At 35.7% G+C, this 18,249-nt stretch overlaps 1 protein-coding gene across 5 annotated transcripts in view; it reads left to right on the forward strand.

The window, feature by feature from the left end:
• TP63 (tumor protein p63) overlaps nucleotides 1–18,249 on the forward strand; it is a 131,879-nt gene that overhangs the window by 37,112 nt on the left and 76,518 nt on the right. For 3 of the 5 annotated variants that reach the window (XM_084872585.1, XM_084872581.1, XM_084872582.1), the window contains exon 1: nucleotides 4,276–4,386. The exons of 1 other annotated variant lie outside the window; for it this stretch is intronic. In XM_084872585.1, coding sequence (XP_084728711.1) covers nucleotides 4,345–4,386 — 42 coding nt within the window. In that variant the 5' untranslated portion in view covers nucleotides 4,276–4,344. Of the gene's footprint in view, nucleotides 1–4,255; nucleotides 4,387–18,249 lie in introns of those variants that run through there. One more of the 5 variants, XM_084872584.1, reaches the window with a different exon arrangement.

Consider the following 18,249-nt stretch of genomic DNA (forward strand, 5'->3'; position numbering starts at 1 on the left):
TCTCTCTCATCATTGATGTTTCTATCTCTCTCTCCCTCTCCCTTCCTCTCTGAAATCAATAAGAATATATATTTTTTAAAAATTATTCCTTGGAGTCTCAACTGCTACTGTAAAAACATTCTTTACTCACTTAAATAAATGACCATCCAATCCTAGTCAAATTTACCCAACCTGCTAACTTCTTTTTTCTCTTAATTCTATAGAATTAAGGTCTTCTTGAAGGAACCCACTAAAGCATGTATCTTTATTCTGTGACTTCATGAAACCTGATCATTTCCCTATTCTCTACATCTACCCCCAAACATAGACCAGACATAGACCCAGACATTGAATGCAGACATAGACCCAGAAGCAAAAATTACTTCCAGTTTTCACTTCCCAGACTTCTGTAGGGACCAGGTTGTTAATTGAACCTGAAAAAATACTTGCAGTATTTTTTATGATAAGAGATTAATATGTACAAAAAGACCTCCCACAAATAAATTTTAAGAAGGATATTCAACAAAATGTTAATAGTATTATTTCAGGAAAGCATATATTTTCCCCACATCTTGGAAGACTTCTGCCAACACACTGAATTTATAATAGTGGCATCTTCATCCAGCAGGCATGAAGCTCTGAAAAATCTGAGGAAAATGCCTGAGAAAGAAAGTTGTGAGCTCTAGGTAGAGTTGTTCTGACTCCTGAGAGCTTGGGAAACCCACTTAAAGTTTTTGAGTTTAATTACCTGAAAGATGGGGGATAATAATACTACATAACTAGGTTGTTAGGAAAATTAATACACATTACTAAATCTTTGAGATCCCAGGATAAGCATTGCTTTATGGCAAGTTCAGTAAATAGCCTCCTGCTTAAATAAATGTATGGTATTTACATCAGGTATTCACACTAATTCTGAAATTAAATGTTATCAGATAGACTTTAATGAGCTCTTTTATGGAAATGTTTGTGCTAAATTCAAATGCGTTATTAGCTAATGTTTTTGTTGTGAGGCAAAACACACTAATTTTCCCCAAATACATTTTAACTGTTCCTTTATGTCATTTAAGTATTTTGGTGTCTGTTCAGCTAACTCGACTGCTTCAATTATGCAGTTCAGAGATGAGAAAATCAAGATACAAATATTCAAGTAAAATAAGAAAAAATATGAATAATCCTCTCAAGTCACTTCTGTGAAATCTGGATAGAGACTTTAACTTCGTAATGCTCTTTAGAAATCATTTAGTTCTTCCCCTTATTTCACAAACAAGGAACCTGAATCCACAGTGGTTAAGTAACCTGCCCCAAGGGCACAGAGCTAGCTAAAAGCAGAGCTGGGAACAGAGCCTGTGTCTCCTAGTTACTCCTGTAATCCCAGTCTATTCCCTCAACTACCCAAAGCATTCATGAGAGATATATCTTTTACATAAGATATGTAGGTCTTAGATCTTGTCCAGAATCTTGGTAGATATATTGGGTAGAGATCATAGTCAGACTTGATAGCACTAAAGACTTAAATGATAGATAGAAGAAATTTGACTCTTCAGTCCATCAAATCCTGATGGAAGCCTGACCAGTGTTGCTCAGTGGTTAATCATCAACCCAGGAACTAAGATGGCCAGTTCAATTCCCACTCAGGGCACATGTCAGGGTTGTGTGCTGGATCCTTGTTGGGGGGTCATGCAGGAGGCAGAAGATTAATGAGTTCCCCTCTCATCAATCAATGTTTTTTATCTTTCTATCCCTTTCTCTCTCTCTCTCTCTCTCTCTCTCTCTATATATATATATATATATATATATATATATATATATATATATATATATACCTTATTTTTAAAAAAAATCCTGATGGATGCCCTAACTGGTTTGGCTCAGTTAGGGCATCTAAAATCAGCCTGCAGACTCAAGGGTCCCAGGTTTGATTCCAGTCAAGGGCATGTACCTTGGTTTTGGGCACATTCCCAGCAGGGAGTGTGCAGGAGGCAGCTGATTGATGTTTTTCTCTTATCAATGTTTCTAACTCTCTATCCCTCTCCCTTCCTCTCTGTAAAAATCAATAAAAATATTTTGGGGAAAAAATCCTGATGGAAAGAAATCTTTGACTTTGTGAAAGATGAAATTTGTTTACATTTTGATGAAAAACCACCAACAATTGAGACTATGAACCCTAGATTTAGGGGTTCAAATGGTGACAATATCCCACTAGTGTAAAAAAGAACCCAATAATGACTTTCTGGGCAATTATGGTAACCAATGATGTGTACTCTAGAACACTGATTCCCAAACCTGACTCCTTTAGGACTGCCTAGTAGGCTATATAAAATATAGATATGGGGCCATGTTCTCGAAAAGACTGATGCAAGAAATTTGGGGGCAGATCCAGAAATCTGTTTTTAAAAAGCACCTTTGATGAATCTCTAGGTCACCCAAGTTTTTGAACTGCTGGAATTTAGCACAGGTCTAACGAAGGAAGCAACCATCTGCTTTCCACTATTGACCCTCAAGCTGTCAGTGGTTGTAGAAGTTAAATACATGGTACAAATAATTATACTGCATTTTGTAAGTAATTTCTTTCTTTTTTTTTTTCCCTTGTAGTCACTGCTTATTTGGTTAATTACAGGTAGTAAGAGGTCATCGTCCCAATACTTCAGTGAGAAAACAAACATTACCTGTGATATAAACTTGTAGTGTTACAGAATGTTGTTCTATTCTTGAACAGTTGAGATCAAATGATATTACTGAAATTACTGAATTCTTTTGGAAAAAAAATATATATAAAGGAACATTCTTACTAGGAACTCAGAGGCTTTAAAATAACTATTACCCCAAAGATCATATAATTCTTTATGCGCATGTTTTGTATTGAAAGGAAAAGTAGAGAGAAGACAAATCCAAGGTCATGAATATATTGGCAAATTTTATTCCTACAGTTTACATACCAAACAATCTTGGATTCTATTTTTTTTTTATAATCTTCTTATATTCCAATTTTCAGAAGAAATCTAAATATTCATTAAAGATACATTGGCCAGATTTAACTTTTAAGCAGGACACAGGGAACTGGCTTCCCCAGTTGGAGTGGGGAATGATGGTTAGATGTAAATCTAACTGAATTACATAGAATACTCAGCAGTACTGAGAGTATTTTAGTGATTCACACAATAACCATCAGGGTGCATTTCATCCCCACTAAATCATGGTTAACTAAAGCCAGATTCTATATGAATGTTCTTATGTATTTATAGAAATACATTCTTAAGGAAAAAGCTAATTTGTCTCTCACACTGTAATAATCTTCCTATTAATAATTTATTTCCTGTTTATAAAAATCTGTTTTCTCTTTTAACATTAATAAAAACAAGGTATAAAAGAGAAAATAAATATTCAAATAGATAAGCCATTGTATTGATTCATGTCTCCAGAAAGAATGATAAAAAGAAGCAGGTTTTTTTTTAAGGCCTTTAAAAAAAAAATGGGCACATTTCCCAGGATTTCTATTTCCTGAATGTAATATGGATGTTTGTTTGTTTTTACAAGTTAACGGGACCATGCTCTGAAAAATCAAGTGGCTTGTGTTGGCATAGTTTTGTATGAAACCACTGGCATTTCTCTGGGGAGAAAGATTTTACAAATTTTCAGCTATCAGGCAGTGGATTTTAATCTTTATACTAAGGAAATATGACCATGGCTTTGAGAATTTTTCACTCATTTCTAACTTAGTGCAATCATTTTTGAAACTCCATATTTATGTCTAAAACAACAACAATGAAAAACAGCAAACAAAAAAACAAAAACCCCTTCCAAAAGCTTTCTCTGAAGTTTGACTTTTCAGTTGCAAAGTGCAAAATAACTTTCTGCAATGCCTTCTGTAAGCCCTGGTGGTGGGACGCTTTGTGGTTTGTTTGGGGAGATTTGGTTTTGTTTTAAGGAGAGGGTGCACTTTCTGGTGTAAGAGACAGGGGAAAGTTTTACCTGTCTGTCTCTCCTGTTTTTTTTTTTTTTTTTTTTTTTTGTGTGTGTGGTTTTTTCCCCCCTCTTTCTTTCTTTTTCTTTAAAGATTGGTGATAAGGAATTCTAACTACTTAATGAGATGGGAGAGGCCTCACTCCATTGGAGTGGAGGAGTCCAGGTGGAAGTTGATGGATTGGACAGGTAAAGAGAAGAGTCCCGCCTCCTCATGCCTATAGTTGAGTATATATTAGGGAACCTAAAATTATGTACAGAGAGAGAAGGAGAGAGAGGGACTTGAGTTCTGTTATCTTCTTAGTAGATTCCTATCGTAAGGGTCTTAGAGGGGGTGGGGGGGTTGGCAAAATCCTGGAGCCAGAAGAGAGGACAGCGGCATTGATCAATCTTACAGCTAACATGTTGTACCTGGAAAACAATGCCCAGACTCAATTTAGTGAGGTAAGGATTTTAGATTTTTAGTTCTTCATCTAGATATTCTTTTTCATTTTTATATTTTAAATAAAAGCTTATATATTTGTGGTTCTCATTTTCCGAATAGAATGTTTTTGCAAATTGTATATAGGAATCTCCTTTTCTTGGTTACTGTTTTCTGTGGTGACTGTAAGATTTTTATTCTTTAAGTAGCATATGAAAAAGTAGAAGAAAGGGGAAAAGAAAAAATTCTGAGTGGCATTGTATTTGAAAAACCTATATTCAGGAGTTTGTAAAATCACTTTTTATAGCAACAGACTGAGAGAACAGGTCACATTCTGCTAGATACATTGAAATGACTCCTCTGTTGGGTGTTCACATACTAGTAAGAAGTATTAGTTGATTGTGTCTCAACTCAGTTCTCAGTTCTATCTCCAGAATTCATCCTAAAAGCAAATGAAGCTTTTTATTTTATTTTATTTTTTCAAAGTAAACAGGTGAGGTTTTTAAAGCCATCTTTGTTTTGAATTTTATCAGTCCAGAGACCCACCTAAACCCTGAGGAGACTTCAGTCATTTCTCTATTGTCCGGTGATGGACTTAGACTTTCACTGTGTAATGACAAAGTTATTTTGGAGTGATGCATTGTTAAATATGTATATATGCAGACAAATAAATGTATATTATAAGGTATAGGATTTTATTTAAGGAATTAATGATCTGCCTCTATGATCTCTCCTCAATGTTTGTCTCAAGGATTTAAATCACTGGTCGAAGGTATAAGAAAAAACTCCTGAAGAGGCTGTAAGGCTTTGAGGAAGTTTCCTAAGGTTGAGGGAGGTCTAACAACAATATTAGTTTACATTCCTCAGAATAGAGCAGCTGTGTTGACACTAATCACATTGGGTGGGGGACGGGGGAGTGTGGTGTGGAGAGAGCAGAGAGCGGGTTCAGTGTTTCGGATGAAAATGCTTGTAGGTGAATGCTTGGCAAAAGAGATTGGAGTACTCAAATTGAGCTCCTTAAAACTCAAAACAAAATGCACAGTATTCTGGTGCAGACGGCAAAGGAAAAGGGGAGAATCTAGGAAAGGACAGCTAAGCAGAGTCTGTGCTGTCATGTTGACCATGCTATTGTCTAGACACCTGAACTGTGTAAATATAACAGGGGAAATATCAAGTTATCTAATGAAGGAAAAGGAAGTGCCTATTTTCCTTTAAAACACTCAGCGGGCTTGCTTGTCTTTAGTGGAGAAACTTGAGTTTCTTGTTTTACTTTAATATTGGAACTTAGCTGGAAATGTTTCCAAACAATTAAAAAAAAATAGAGGTACCTTTTAAGGATATCTTGTTTCTATTTGATCCATTGTGGTCCAGCTATAACAATTAAAAAACAAATCTATTGGTCATATCATAACTGACTTTGTGTTTGTTCATGAGCTATTTCATGTGTTACAAGCAGGCTGGGATTTGACTATGTGTCTGAGTATAATGCGGTAGAAACAAATTTAGCTTAAAGGTATCTATAAGAAAAGTATAAAGTTGATGTGGAAATGATTGCTTCTCCTGAAAGGATAAAACTGTGTAAATGCTGTGATTAGATGCTATCTAAATGAATTACTGCCTTTTATGGAGGCAAAGAGTCATGTTGTATGTGAGAGTATCACATCCTTATGATGAAAGAAAATACGTTTACATTGGTTTGAGTTTTTAAAAACTTGAGGTAAATGTGTGGTCAGCTGCTCAAAAGGTAGCTGTTGTTTGCTTTCTGTTGGAATGCTACTAATGTACATAGAAAACATCTATAGAAAATATGACTGAATTTCTCTCTCTTATTACAACTTTTTGTATATTGCCACTATGAATGTTATATCTTTCTGCCAGTCTCTGTACTATGTGTTATTTAGGCATACTCTTCTGCAGTCTGTTTACTATGCATTATCTTCGTAGCTCAATTTCCATTCCATTCTTTTCTGTGTAGAGTTATGTTTACCCCTCTATAAAAATGCAGTTCTATATTTGAATGTATGAAATGCTTGGGAGCACATGGCCCTGAGAATCCTGAAACTTAATACAAAGTTGTAACATTTGGAACTCACCTTAAAGCAATGTTTATTAGTAATTGTCAATACAGAAAACGACCATCTACTATTATCACAGAAGAATTACTAAAAATTGGGGAAATTAAGAGGAAAAAAGCATGCATTAATTGTAGAGGACATGGAGATGTAGTGATAGATGTCTGGAAGCAGGTTGGTATAACTTAAGAAAATAATAAGCCTCGAATAATGGAGCCACCCTTGATAGGAAAGACAAATGATGCTGTTACCTTTCTGAAATAAAAACAGAATGTCAGAGAAAAAATAATAAAAAAGTATGTGACTAACCATGAGAGTCAAAGTTGTTTTAAAACTATTACCCATTCTCAGACTTCAAATATTTTTTAAAATATTATTTTCAAGTAATGTCTATGGATTGATAAGTCAAAAAAATAATATAAGAACACTATCTTTCTGTACACCATTTTTCACCAATTTCCAGTCCCTTTTCCCAAGCAGAGCTGTATTTTGGGAAGCTGTTAATGAACAGGGAAGGGTCTGGAAGGGAAGAGAACATGGGCAGGATGTAACAGGCAGCGCTTAAGGTTCCACCCTTGGTTACAATGGAGAGGCCTCAAGCACTCACCGTGCCATTGTGCCAGGCATGGAATGACACAGCCTCTGGGACTGGTATCCGACTTGGAGAGAGAGGCTCAGAAGAAAGGAAATTCTTGATAGATTAAATTTTAGCTCAACTTTCTTGCCAAGATCTGAGGGTTATGTGTGTGTGTGTGTGTGTGTGTGTGTAAAAGGAGGGGTGGGAGGGGCATAAGAGAGAGATTCTAAAACTCCCATTAGAATGGAATTTTTATTTTTAAAAATCCCCATCTTGGGTCCTAGGTGATGAGAGAGTGGTACTTGGGTAAATGGGTTATAGTATTCTAGAACTAAACTGGACTTCAAGGCCCATATATTGAAATACCTCTCTTTACAAGTTAAGGTTAATAATTTTTCTTTCTGTAGTTGAGTATAGGCATAGAAATATGGCCCATTAACCTAACCTTTTACCTATAATACCAATGAAAGGGAGATCTAAAAATGACTATTGTGACAATAGATGCTACAAAAATGTTTTCATAAAGAACTTATGTGCAAATCTAGTTGAGAGCGAAAAGAAAATGTTGAGGCAGGAGAATAAACTCTCAGACTCCAGGTCATTGCCATAATTGTCCTCCGGGCTTGCATGGTCAAGGAGATAGTCTCTCCTGTGCCAATACTGTTTTCAAGGGCTGAATTGTATTTTATAATTGGGGGTAGTTTTTATCTTAATAGTTAATAAATGTGTTATCTTAAGCTTGTCCATGTTATGCTCCCGAGATGTTTAGTATCTTAGGTACAAGGACAGTAGGTAAAAAGCAGAAGCTGCAGATTTAATTCAGGTGTCAGTTGGGCTGTTCCTCACTCCATGCTGCCGTCTTAGATTGCACTTCTTGTTTTACAATTGGTTGCCCTCAAGCCCAGAGGGGACTGGGAGAAAGAGATCTTAGATCACAGATCGTAGCTCATACCTTCCTTCACCACTACTGGAAAATGAGTGGTAGTAATAAATCACTTATCCTTTACCTAGATAAGAAAAAAGCATGTTTGGTTTGTTTTGTTTTTTAGAAGAGCAGTGATCCTCAACAGGGGTGTGGAGAGTACAGTAGGAAGCATGAATGAATGCCTGGGTTAACTAGAGCAACCAAAAATATATTGGTTGGCTTTTCAATCAAATCACATACATTTGCGGAATGCAAGGCTGCTAAAAATTTTCTTAGGCAATGAGATTATTCAAAATTTAGATCCTAAATTTTGCTATCAAAAGAATATACATCTGAAGTGATGGGATTTATGTTTATCAAGGAAGTGCATGGGTCAAATTGTTCTGAAATATATTACTGCAAATATATTCAAGCTTTCTTTCAGCTGGTATGATCCTTTTGGGTGGTACTTGAGCTGATGGAATAGAGGGGGTTAGGTAAAAAGCTCTTCTTTCATAATATTATGAAGTTAAACTTTTTCCCTGGTTGCACACATTTTTAACTTCTAATTGTTTATGTCAATAAATAAGGAAGAACAAACACAGATGCCATAAAGACATCTCAGTGAAAAATAACTTGGTGATTTCCATAAAAGTCTATTTTGAAGATAAAAAATTATCAAGCCTAAGGAACTCATAATTTTCTTTCAAATGTATGATGAGAAAAAATTCAGAAGACTGATATATCGCAATTATCCAATGCTAATTTAGTGGACTGAGTTGCCAGTAAAGGATATCTGGTAAGGTAGTAAAGTTCTAGAAAACAATGGATTGGAGTATCAGGATAAAACAGTTGACCAAAAAGTTAAGATATAAATTACATTCCTTACCTTCTCTTAAGAACACATTTTGGAGGCACAAGACAATAGGAAGCATTGGTTTATTCATGTGCTACTTTTCTAAACATTTTATAATTTTAATTTATACCTTTTAATTAAGTTACAATATTCATAAACAGTATTATGGAGGAAACTTAGAAGAAAGAGAAACTTATCCTTTTAAAATAAATGTTTAGTTACATATGAGATGGTACATGGCTATAAAAATGAGTAAGAAACAGGTCTTACACCGAAAAATTAACAGGTTATAGAGGGAATAAATATGTACATATATGACAGAGGACATATATTCAGTGTCATATGAGAAGTGTGAACAAAATAACTTAAAGGTAAGAGAAAGAGAGTACCTTAGAGGAAAAGGATCAAGGAAGTCAACATATATATGCAGGATTCAGGTTTACTTGGAGGGTAGGTAGAGCTTTCTAAGTCCTAGAAACATAGAAGGGCACAAGGATTTCAGGTGAATAAACAAGCATCGGCGGAGGAATGGAGGTGGAGTGAATGCTAGTATTCTCAGAAATCTCAAATGGTTCAGACAAACTTGAAAGTATGAAAGAATTAGAAAATAAAGTTAGAAATGTAAGATAGAATGGCTCATGAAGAGCCATTATACATTTAATCTAGTGACAATGATAAGCCATGGAAGAATTTTGAACAGAGGAGTGGTGTAATGGGATCTGTACCCTGGCACACTTGGGGATGATAAATGGCTTTGCTTAAGACTGCCTAGAAGTATAAACCCCATTTCCCTGCATCGTACATCGGCTGCCTGCCTGTTTTGCAATAATATTCATCACTTCTGTGGGACCTTTGGAAAGGTAGAAATGGATTGTTGCTAAAGTCTCATGTGACATGTGTGTTCTCTACCCATAACTCTCTTCAATAGCTGTGGGCCTTGCCATACATTAGTTGGGAATGGTTAGCCTTGGTTTGTCCTTATGTAATTATATTCTATTCAAATATAATTATTAATAGCACCACTTACACTTTCAAAGTATACGGTCATCCTATAAACAAAAACCTTGCTCTTTATTATTTTTCCCAATCCTCACTCCAAAATTATAAAGTAATATATTTGTCTGTAAACCACATATTTTGGTTTTCAAATCAAATACAAACTATTTAGATGATTTCCCCCACAAAAAAAATAAACACTTTCTTACAATCCAGCATTTACAGAGCCAATTAAGCACAGTCGTCCTGCTAGGCACCCTAAGGAAAGCAGAGATTACTAAATTGCTGCCACTGGCCTCTGAGAATTCACAATCCTAGAGTGTACATAAGTTGTTTGCAAATGACTCCTGTAAAAGCAGGATGTAGTAAGACACACCAAAAGGTCTCAAAGACAGTGTAAAAGCTTCAAACTGTTCAAGACAAAGATCATATTTCACATAGTTTGAGGATCAGAATTTAGCCCAGGGCCGGAGGGGGTGGTGGTGGTAGAGGAAAGGTCATTCTGTGTAGAGGGTAGAAAATGAATAAAAATTCAAGGAGAACTATACAGGACCAGATAAAATAGCATGATATATTGACTTGCAAAGAGAATGTTGATGTAAACACCGATCTGTATTCATTACGTATGTCAAGATTTTGTAGAAACAGTAACAAAAGATGGTACGGGCTTTTATCTCACTTGAGGCTAGAGTCCCTGTATATTTTGAAAGCATGGACAGTGTTCAGAATTTGAGATTCAAAACTTTGCCTGTGCGCTCCAGGGATGGTAAGCGGCATGATGCAGGAGGGAGAAGATAGCCCAAAGGTTCCTGGGGCAGGTGAAGTGGAAGGTTTCCTGTTCTTTCTTTAGCCTTTTACTGAGACAGATAAGATACCTTACCCGCATAGGAATTCAGTAATTACATTTTTTTTAAATGTAATCTAATCTGGGAACAAAATCCAGACTGACTCTCTATGTCAATTAGGATCAAGTTTATTTATCAAATATTCATCCTGGAATCAGAATAAGAAAACCTTGTTCTTTGGTCAGTGCTCTAAATGCAAATAGTAACCCTGGAGCTAAATGTGAGACAATATATCAAGTATGACATTTGTCCAAGAATGAGAATTCCCAATTCTAATGGGTAAATGATAGAGCAGAAGCAGAAGTTAATGTCCCATTTAAGAAACAAACAACTCCTGGAATTAAACAAGAAACAAAAATCGAGATCTTGGTATTTCAAATTTTAAAATATTTGCCATAATTATTTTCAAATTTAATTTCATGCAAGGATACACATTTTTATTTTAGATTTAAACAGAAATATTGGGTGAAGACATGTGTTTACCCATTTTAATATCCTCTCCTTCCACAATCTCCTTCATTACTTCCATTCCACGCAGGAAGAAAGCATAGGCAATTAAAGAGATAATAGTGGGGTAGTCCAGGGTAGGTTCAAGGGGGAGGAAATTCAGTGACTTGATTTAAAGGCGGAGGAAATAGATAGGAGGAAGAACTGGGCTCTAGGATAAATGAGAAATGTCCAAGCTTGTAACTCATTCCTTTCTCTTCCTCACCCACCAAATCCTCCACTTGCATAAAGCATATTTAGAAAATTATACAATATTGGGATGTGATTGTCCTACTTTTAACTCTGTGAAGACATTAGGGAAAATAATGAATTTCCACAAACTATCACATTGTTATACAGCCTCCTTTGCAGAAATAAGTAGTTCAATGAAGTGTCTGTAAAGTCTTTTCAGAAGCAGTACTGTATTCTTCCAGAGATTTTTTTTAAAATTTGGATTTATAGTATAGCACACCTATGCTATTCAAAAAACATTCCTTCCCATCTTTTGCAATAAATAAATAAATAAATAAATAAATAAATAAATTGAAAACTTTCTTATTTCATGTTTGATAATGTTTACACACACTAACTTTCTTTTCCAAAGACAAGCTAAGATAGGACTGTCCTATAGGTTCAAGTTAAGATGGCTTCACGGGATAATATTCACTTGTCAAGTTAAAATTCAGTCACTGGTGTCAAGATAAGGCCCATGTTGGTTCTAGGTGAGGGAATAACTGGCAAGAATCAAACATGTTTGGAATGTTAGTGGATGTGTATGGAGTGTCAAGTGATATATCATACAAAACTTGTGATTTGAAGCGCATCTCCCCTGTGTTTCTTAAATAAAGTTAATTAAATAAGTAAAATAAAATTCATGAAAGCTGAAAGAGGGAATTTTGAGTCAAACTTATGGTGTGTTGCCAGAGGCAGAAATTTATGAAACACTCTCGTCAGCTCTTCTGGAAACACTACAAAAGAAATTGTTCTACTTTCTTATTGGTGCTAAAGCCACTAATAGGTGCAGTTAATATAATACCCCATGAGAATTACCACCCCCATAGTGAGCTTGCCTTGGGAAGAACTCTGTGCAGGCATTTACTTTTTCCTTTTAAGCTTGCACAAAACACCCAAAGGGGCCATTTCCAATCCAGGCAGTGATCTTTCTCAAGTTTATTCTTTCTCAGATCGCAGAGACAATGAGGAATATGTCCTGTTTACTCAAATCAGTCTGGATTAGTGTCATTCTATTGATTGGGCCCGAATTAAAAGGAAAACCATTACCCTCTCAAAGGGCAGCATCAGATATTTGGAGAATGGCTTGATTACTTTTAAATAGACCATGTGAGACTCTGTCACTGGACTAAGGCTAAGGATTCTACAAGATGGACACAGAGAATGGTTACACTGGGTGGAGTAACCATTTCTAAGCCTTAGGCCTGGGAAATTATTTCAGTAGAAGATCCCAATGAGCTTGAAAGGCTGAATATCAGAACAGTGGTATTTCAGAGAAGAGATTTTTCCTGACTTCTTTCTGCAGCCCAACACCACCAACCAAATATTTATCTCCAGGACAAATCCTTTCCAGTGTTTAATTCTCCGCTGGGGGCGACTTCACCCTCCTAAAAATGTACCAATCCTTCCATGGTTCAGAATAATCCCCTTGTCCTCGGAACTCTTGTGCTTCTCTGCTTCTCCCTCATTACTGGCCATGTGGACCTGATCCCTTCTCCCCATCTCTAGATTGAAGACCCTTGGCGGACAGAGGATGTGTGGTATGCTGGAAGTGGTATCTTCAGATAACACTGTAGCATATTTATATATACTTAAAGAAATGGCTCTTTGTGACTGACCTGTGCAAAGAGCTATGCAATCACACACATTGTACAAACCCTGTCTCTGCCTGTATGCAATGAATCATATGCTTTTCCTTGACATCTCACAAGTGTGTGTGTGTGTGTGCGTGTGTGTGTGTGTGTGTGTGTGTGTGTGTGTGTGTGTAATGAGCCCAGGTAGGTATTTATTTCCATTATGCTTCAAGTGGCAGGAACACAAGAACATTTTTAAAAGATAGGGCAGTTTCCTGAGTAAGGAATGGCTTGTACTCTCGCAGAGGTAAACAGTGTAAAGTGTGTGCTGCTTTCACTTAATTGATTACTCATGAGGACAGAGAGTGCGCTTGATTTAAAAAAAAAAATAAACTGAACAGATCAGATTTTTATCTGGCTTTGCAGTCTCTTTAAAAGTGTTTACTTGCTTCCACACTGTTCCCCTGATTCATTTTGTCCCCTGTATGTCTCTCCATCATCGCCAGAGACAAGGTGGTTTGCACTGGCTGAATAAGCTTGATGATTTGCAAACACTTTCCCTTTTTTATTTTCGATGGTGTTATTACTAAAGGATATCTGAGAAATCTTGGTCATGTTGTTCTTAAAAATGGTGTCCCAGTTTTTTTTGTTTGTTTTTTTTGTCTGTTCAAATCAGACACTAATGAGCTGTTGTAATTATTAAATGGATTGATTGATAGTTACTTTCATAATGGGGTAAATAGAATGAAATGAATAGACGAGTGTCTTTTAAAGTAAGGCATGTCTTCTGCATGGCTGAAGACTCTGTTTTTATTTTACAGTTAAAAATGACAGCTTAAAGGAACAGTCCAATGTTACATAAGTCACCAGGTCTAGTTACAAAGCATAGTAAAAAAATAAAAACTTTAATTACCTCAAATATGACGGAAAATGTATCGATCAGCAAAGAACTTGACAAGCAGAAGCAATTGGAACTCATGGAAGTGTTCCTCATTTGAATATGTATCGAGTAATAAGATTGAGAAGCACACATCTTGTTTCATGCTTCAGTTTTCCACTTGTAAGTAATGGCTAGTGTTTTCAACCTCTGAGTGAGAGCTTTGGAGTCTGGGGAATGAAGTCATGAATTTAGACCATTTCCAAGAAATGGTTGGTAAGTCTGATAAACTACAATCTAAGTTCCTCAAAGCATGCATTTGTAAGTGCCCTAATTATGGCATTCTTCTAAAATGCATTCTGGCTAACTGGGCAGAAAATTATGGAATGTAAAGAGGAAAGGACTGATTCAGTGGCCTATCTACCAGAAACAAATGTCTTACCATAAGTTTTTTTTCTGAGCAGTTTCTTTCCTAGTCAAATGTGCTTTGGCCACAAGCACCACCATCAGTAGGGAAAAAAAAAAAAAAGTACACACTGCATTGGCACAAAAAATGTGTATGTTTTGTTTTAAGGAAGTAGAAGCTCATTAATAAACTTCCCAGCTAGGTGTGAGCTATCAAGTATTACTCATTGCCTTGTGAGTGACAGGACTGGCTATTCTGCTACTAGTTCCCATAAAAAGCTGAAGCTAAAAGCACAATTCCCACCTACCAAAACAAAGCAAAACACAAAGTGAAGGTCACAGAGATTTCCTGGAGATGCACTATAAGGTTCACCAGGCAATAGTTTATAAAAAGGTGAGAATCCAGTTTGGAGACAGACTTCAGCATAAAAATGAATACTTCATTATGCTGGAATAACAGAAAGACTTTCTGATAGTGGCTTTTATTTTGAAAAGTGTTACATGTATTTTTTAAATAAATGTTTCCTGAGCATCTACTCTGTCACAGACACTGTTCCAGATATGAGACTCGGCACTAAGCATGCCAGATAAGTGTATTCTCATAAGTGTATGGTCTAGGAGAGAAATCCTCCATTAAAATTATTAATGCAAATAATTATAATTACATGACGCAAATGGAAAGTTAGAGTGTTATGACAATGTAAAACAAAGGAGAATACCTATCTGGTTAAAGAAGGCTTTCCCTGAGGGATGACAGTGAAGCTAAAGGCTTCTAGGTGATTGGGAAACAGCTTCCATGTACAAAAGATTTGAGGACTGAAGAAGTATTTCACTTTTTGAAAATTTGAAGAAATGCCTTTTTGGTCTTTCTTTAGTGAGCAAAAGGGTGTTTCAATTAGTAAAATATATGCCATGTTAAAGGCCTGGGACTTTATTTTAAGAGAATCGGAGCTCACTCAAGGTATTCAAGCTTGGGAGTGATGAGATCAGATCTGCAGTGCATTTCAGGGGGTAGCTCCAAGGAGCTGGCTCTCTGACTCTTGGCAATTACACACATTCTAAGAACGGTTAAAACTTTATATTCTCTTTAATAAATAGAAAATATTTTCTTTAGATATAAAAGAGGAAGGCTTGCTGTGAGTGTAACTTTTAGGTAAAGATTTCAGTCAGAAATTTGAGTAACTCCGATTTACTTAAGAAAGCGGCTTCTCCAACCAGACTGACTGGTTTCACCTTTGGGCTCTGACACTTACAACCTTGAGCAAGTTACTTAAGCTTGTGGAGCTTCAGTTTCCTCACCTATGAAATATGTATACAACATGGGATAGTAATGCCACCTTGCTCTTGAGGATTAACTGGGTAAATACATGCAAACACTGAACACCATAAGGAACACAGTCAGGAATCAGAGTATGCATAATAATATCAGTCATAATACCTACTATTATTTTGATATAGAGGATTGAATATGGATGTTTCAGATTTTTAAGTAATTTTCACGGTAGAATTATTTTACTGAAATTGAGATGTCTTCAGTTTCAGCTCATGGGGAGCAAAGCTGTCCCCTGTGAGAAAATGTTCATCACATTTAATCACAGTATTGTTTTAAGTCATAATTTCTGATATGGACTAGGCAGATACATTATCAAAAAATGTTTAAAATATTTTAGACTCACTTGAGAAACCAACAAAGCATTAGTAATGAACTAGTAAAGTCACCACGGTATCATTTCCATATTAATGGCCTAAACTTTACTGAAAGTTTTCATGTCTGTACTTTCTTTTCTTAATGTTATCATGTCTGCTAAGTAAATATATCAAAACAGTGATTTTATAGATTGAAAGTGTCTTCAAGCATACTTTTGTTCCAATTTTAATAACTCCTGGTTTACTTTAAAGAAGCTGAAACTGTATTTTTTTTTTCCTATTACCTGGATTAAGAATTTCTGAATACTGAAATTATATCTTTCTGCTCTCTACTAAGCCCAATGCTTCCCTGGTATGTAAAATGATGTAGGTTTATTTCTGAATTGAGATTCACATAATTTTAATTTTGTTCATTATTACTAGAAGGGAGTATTTATTGAAATCATAGAATTTTAGTTTATTTTTCTTTACTTGAGCTTTACACAGTATAATTTAGCCATCTTTGGATCAAGTTTTAACTTTAATGCATTTCAAATTCTTAGCTTTTCAAATACTATGTCTTCTGTTTGTTGACATTGTGGCCACCTCATCAGCCAACTGTGTTTATTTATCTCACCTGCCTTGTCTGGTGTTGGTTGGGGCATTTAGAAACTTCTCCTAGTTTGTGGAAACTTGGTCCTCAAAGGAATCTTGACACTGTGTCAGAACATAAAACATTCTGGTAAACAATCTGCCTACTGTCTTTCTACATTTGTATGTGTTAATTGCTTTACTCTTACATATTGTTTATTACAAGGTCTGAGTGTATTTTACGCCCAACATTCACTCTTTTAAGATCATTTGAACTACAAAAGAAGTGAAATATTTTACATCTAACAAAATCTGGTTTTGAGAAAAAAGTGATGCTAAATAAATTCTTAGGATGGAAAGAAGGTACTTTAACTTGACACTATAAAACAAATATATTCTTGACCTTGAAAGGAGCACTTTAAGTCAATTGTGTTTAATTCTAGCATAAAACAAACTATCATTCTCGGAGGTGAGGCAGGTGGTAGAAGACAAAAAAATGACAAGTATTTCCCCCTAAGGCAGTGCTTGTTGAAAAGGCACTATCCTGCTCATATTTGTGGATGAAAATGTGGTACTGTCTGCCAGAGAATACTCCAAATGAATGTTTTGTAAAGCCGGTGTCATGGAGAACACTGTTTTCTTTTCCCAGAAAGAGCTTTAGACTGTTCACAAAAGCTCCTCCATGAAACCTAAGGTGAAAGGTTACATCAGCCCAGGAAACTATATATGCTGCCTGAAACATTTGAAATATCTGCATTTGGCTGGGCCAATCAGTATAAAGAAAAAAGTTATCTTCTTTAAAATCATCTTATGGCATTTTAAAATAGCTTTGCAGATGAGCATGAATTTCTAGAATAATATTAGAATTTCTCACTGTGGTACTTGATCATCAGAATCAATCTCCTGATAGGTGAGACCCAGGTTGCTCCAGGACCTCGCCCAGGGGTTCATAGTACATCAGTGGCAGTGCTGAGACTTAGATCCCCATCACCAAGTCTAACTCCAGAGCTCTTTCTCATACTAGGATTATTCAGAAAAGTAAGGAGTGCTGAGGAATGTACCAACCCCTAGCCTCATATAACAGTCACTAAATATTTATAAATTTAATTTCTACCAAATGAAATTTGGGCAAGTAATTATTTCCTGTGACAAAGGAACATCTCAAATGAGGTAAATAAAGTGTGATGATATATCCCAACAGTAACCTCTCCTATCCATGATTTGGCTCTCATTACCATTTTTTATCAACTTCTGACCATGTTTTATTGGCTACTATTGCCATATGGCCATAGTTAGTTATTATAGACAGTACTATCTGGGAAAGAGAACTTATAAAATATCTCTTATACAGATAAATCAGAGTGATATTTTCAAAAACCAATTATTTCTAAGTCCCTGTTTCCATTGTACTGGTCAAATGATTTTATTGGAATCCTTTTCTGATGTTAAATCTCTTTACAAGAGTGTAAGTGCATCATCAACTTTAAATAATTATAATCCAGGTATTCAATATTGAGTTTTATTTACAGCAATATATAGTCATACATTATTTTGGAGTTGCTGAGAAGAGAATTTGGGCTTGTGTTATATTCAGAATTTAAGATTATTAAACAGTGTAATCCACTGGGGGGAGGTGAGAGGAGACATAAAATGAAATTGAAGAAATTGCATTTATGGGGCACTTTTAAAGCAGTTGACCAGCCAGGAAAAATCTAATCTTTTATAGTGTTATTTTAATTTTAAGCATCCAGATTGAATTTTAGTGAAGAAATAAATCAGAGTCTTTAGATGGCTATGAAAATGAAATGGCTTTGGGGAGGGAGAGTGGGGAATAAAACCAAACAAG

Source organism: Pipistrellus hanaki (genome assembly GCF_964339955.1).
Source record: "Pipistrellus hanaki genome assembly, chromosome: 2".
Lineage (NCBI taxonomy): Eukaryota > Metazoa > Chordata > Mammalia > Chiroptera > Vespertilionidae > Pipistrellus > Pipistrellus hanaki.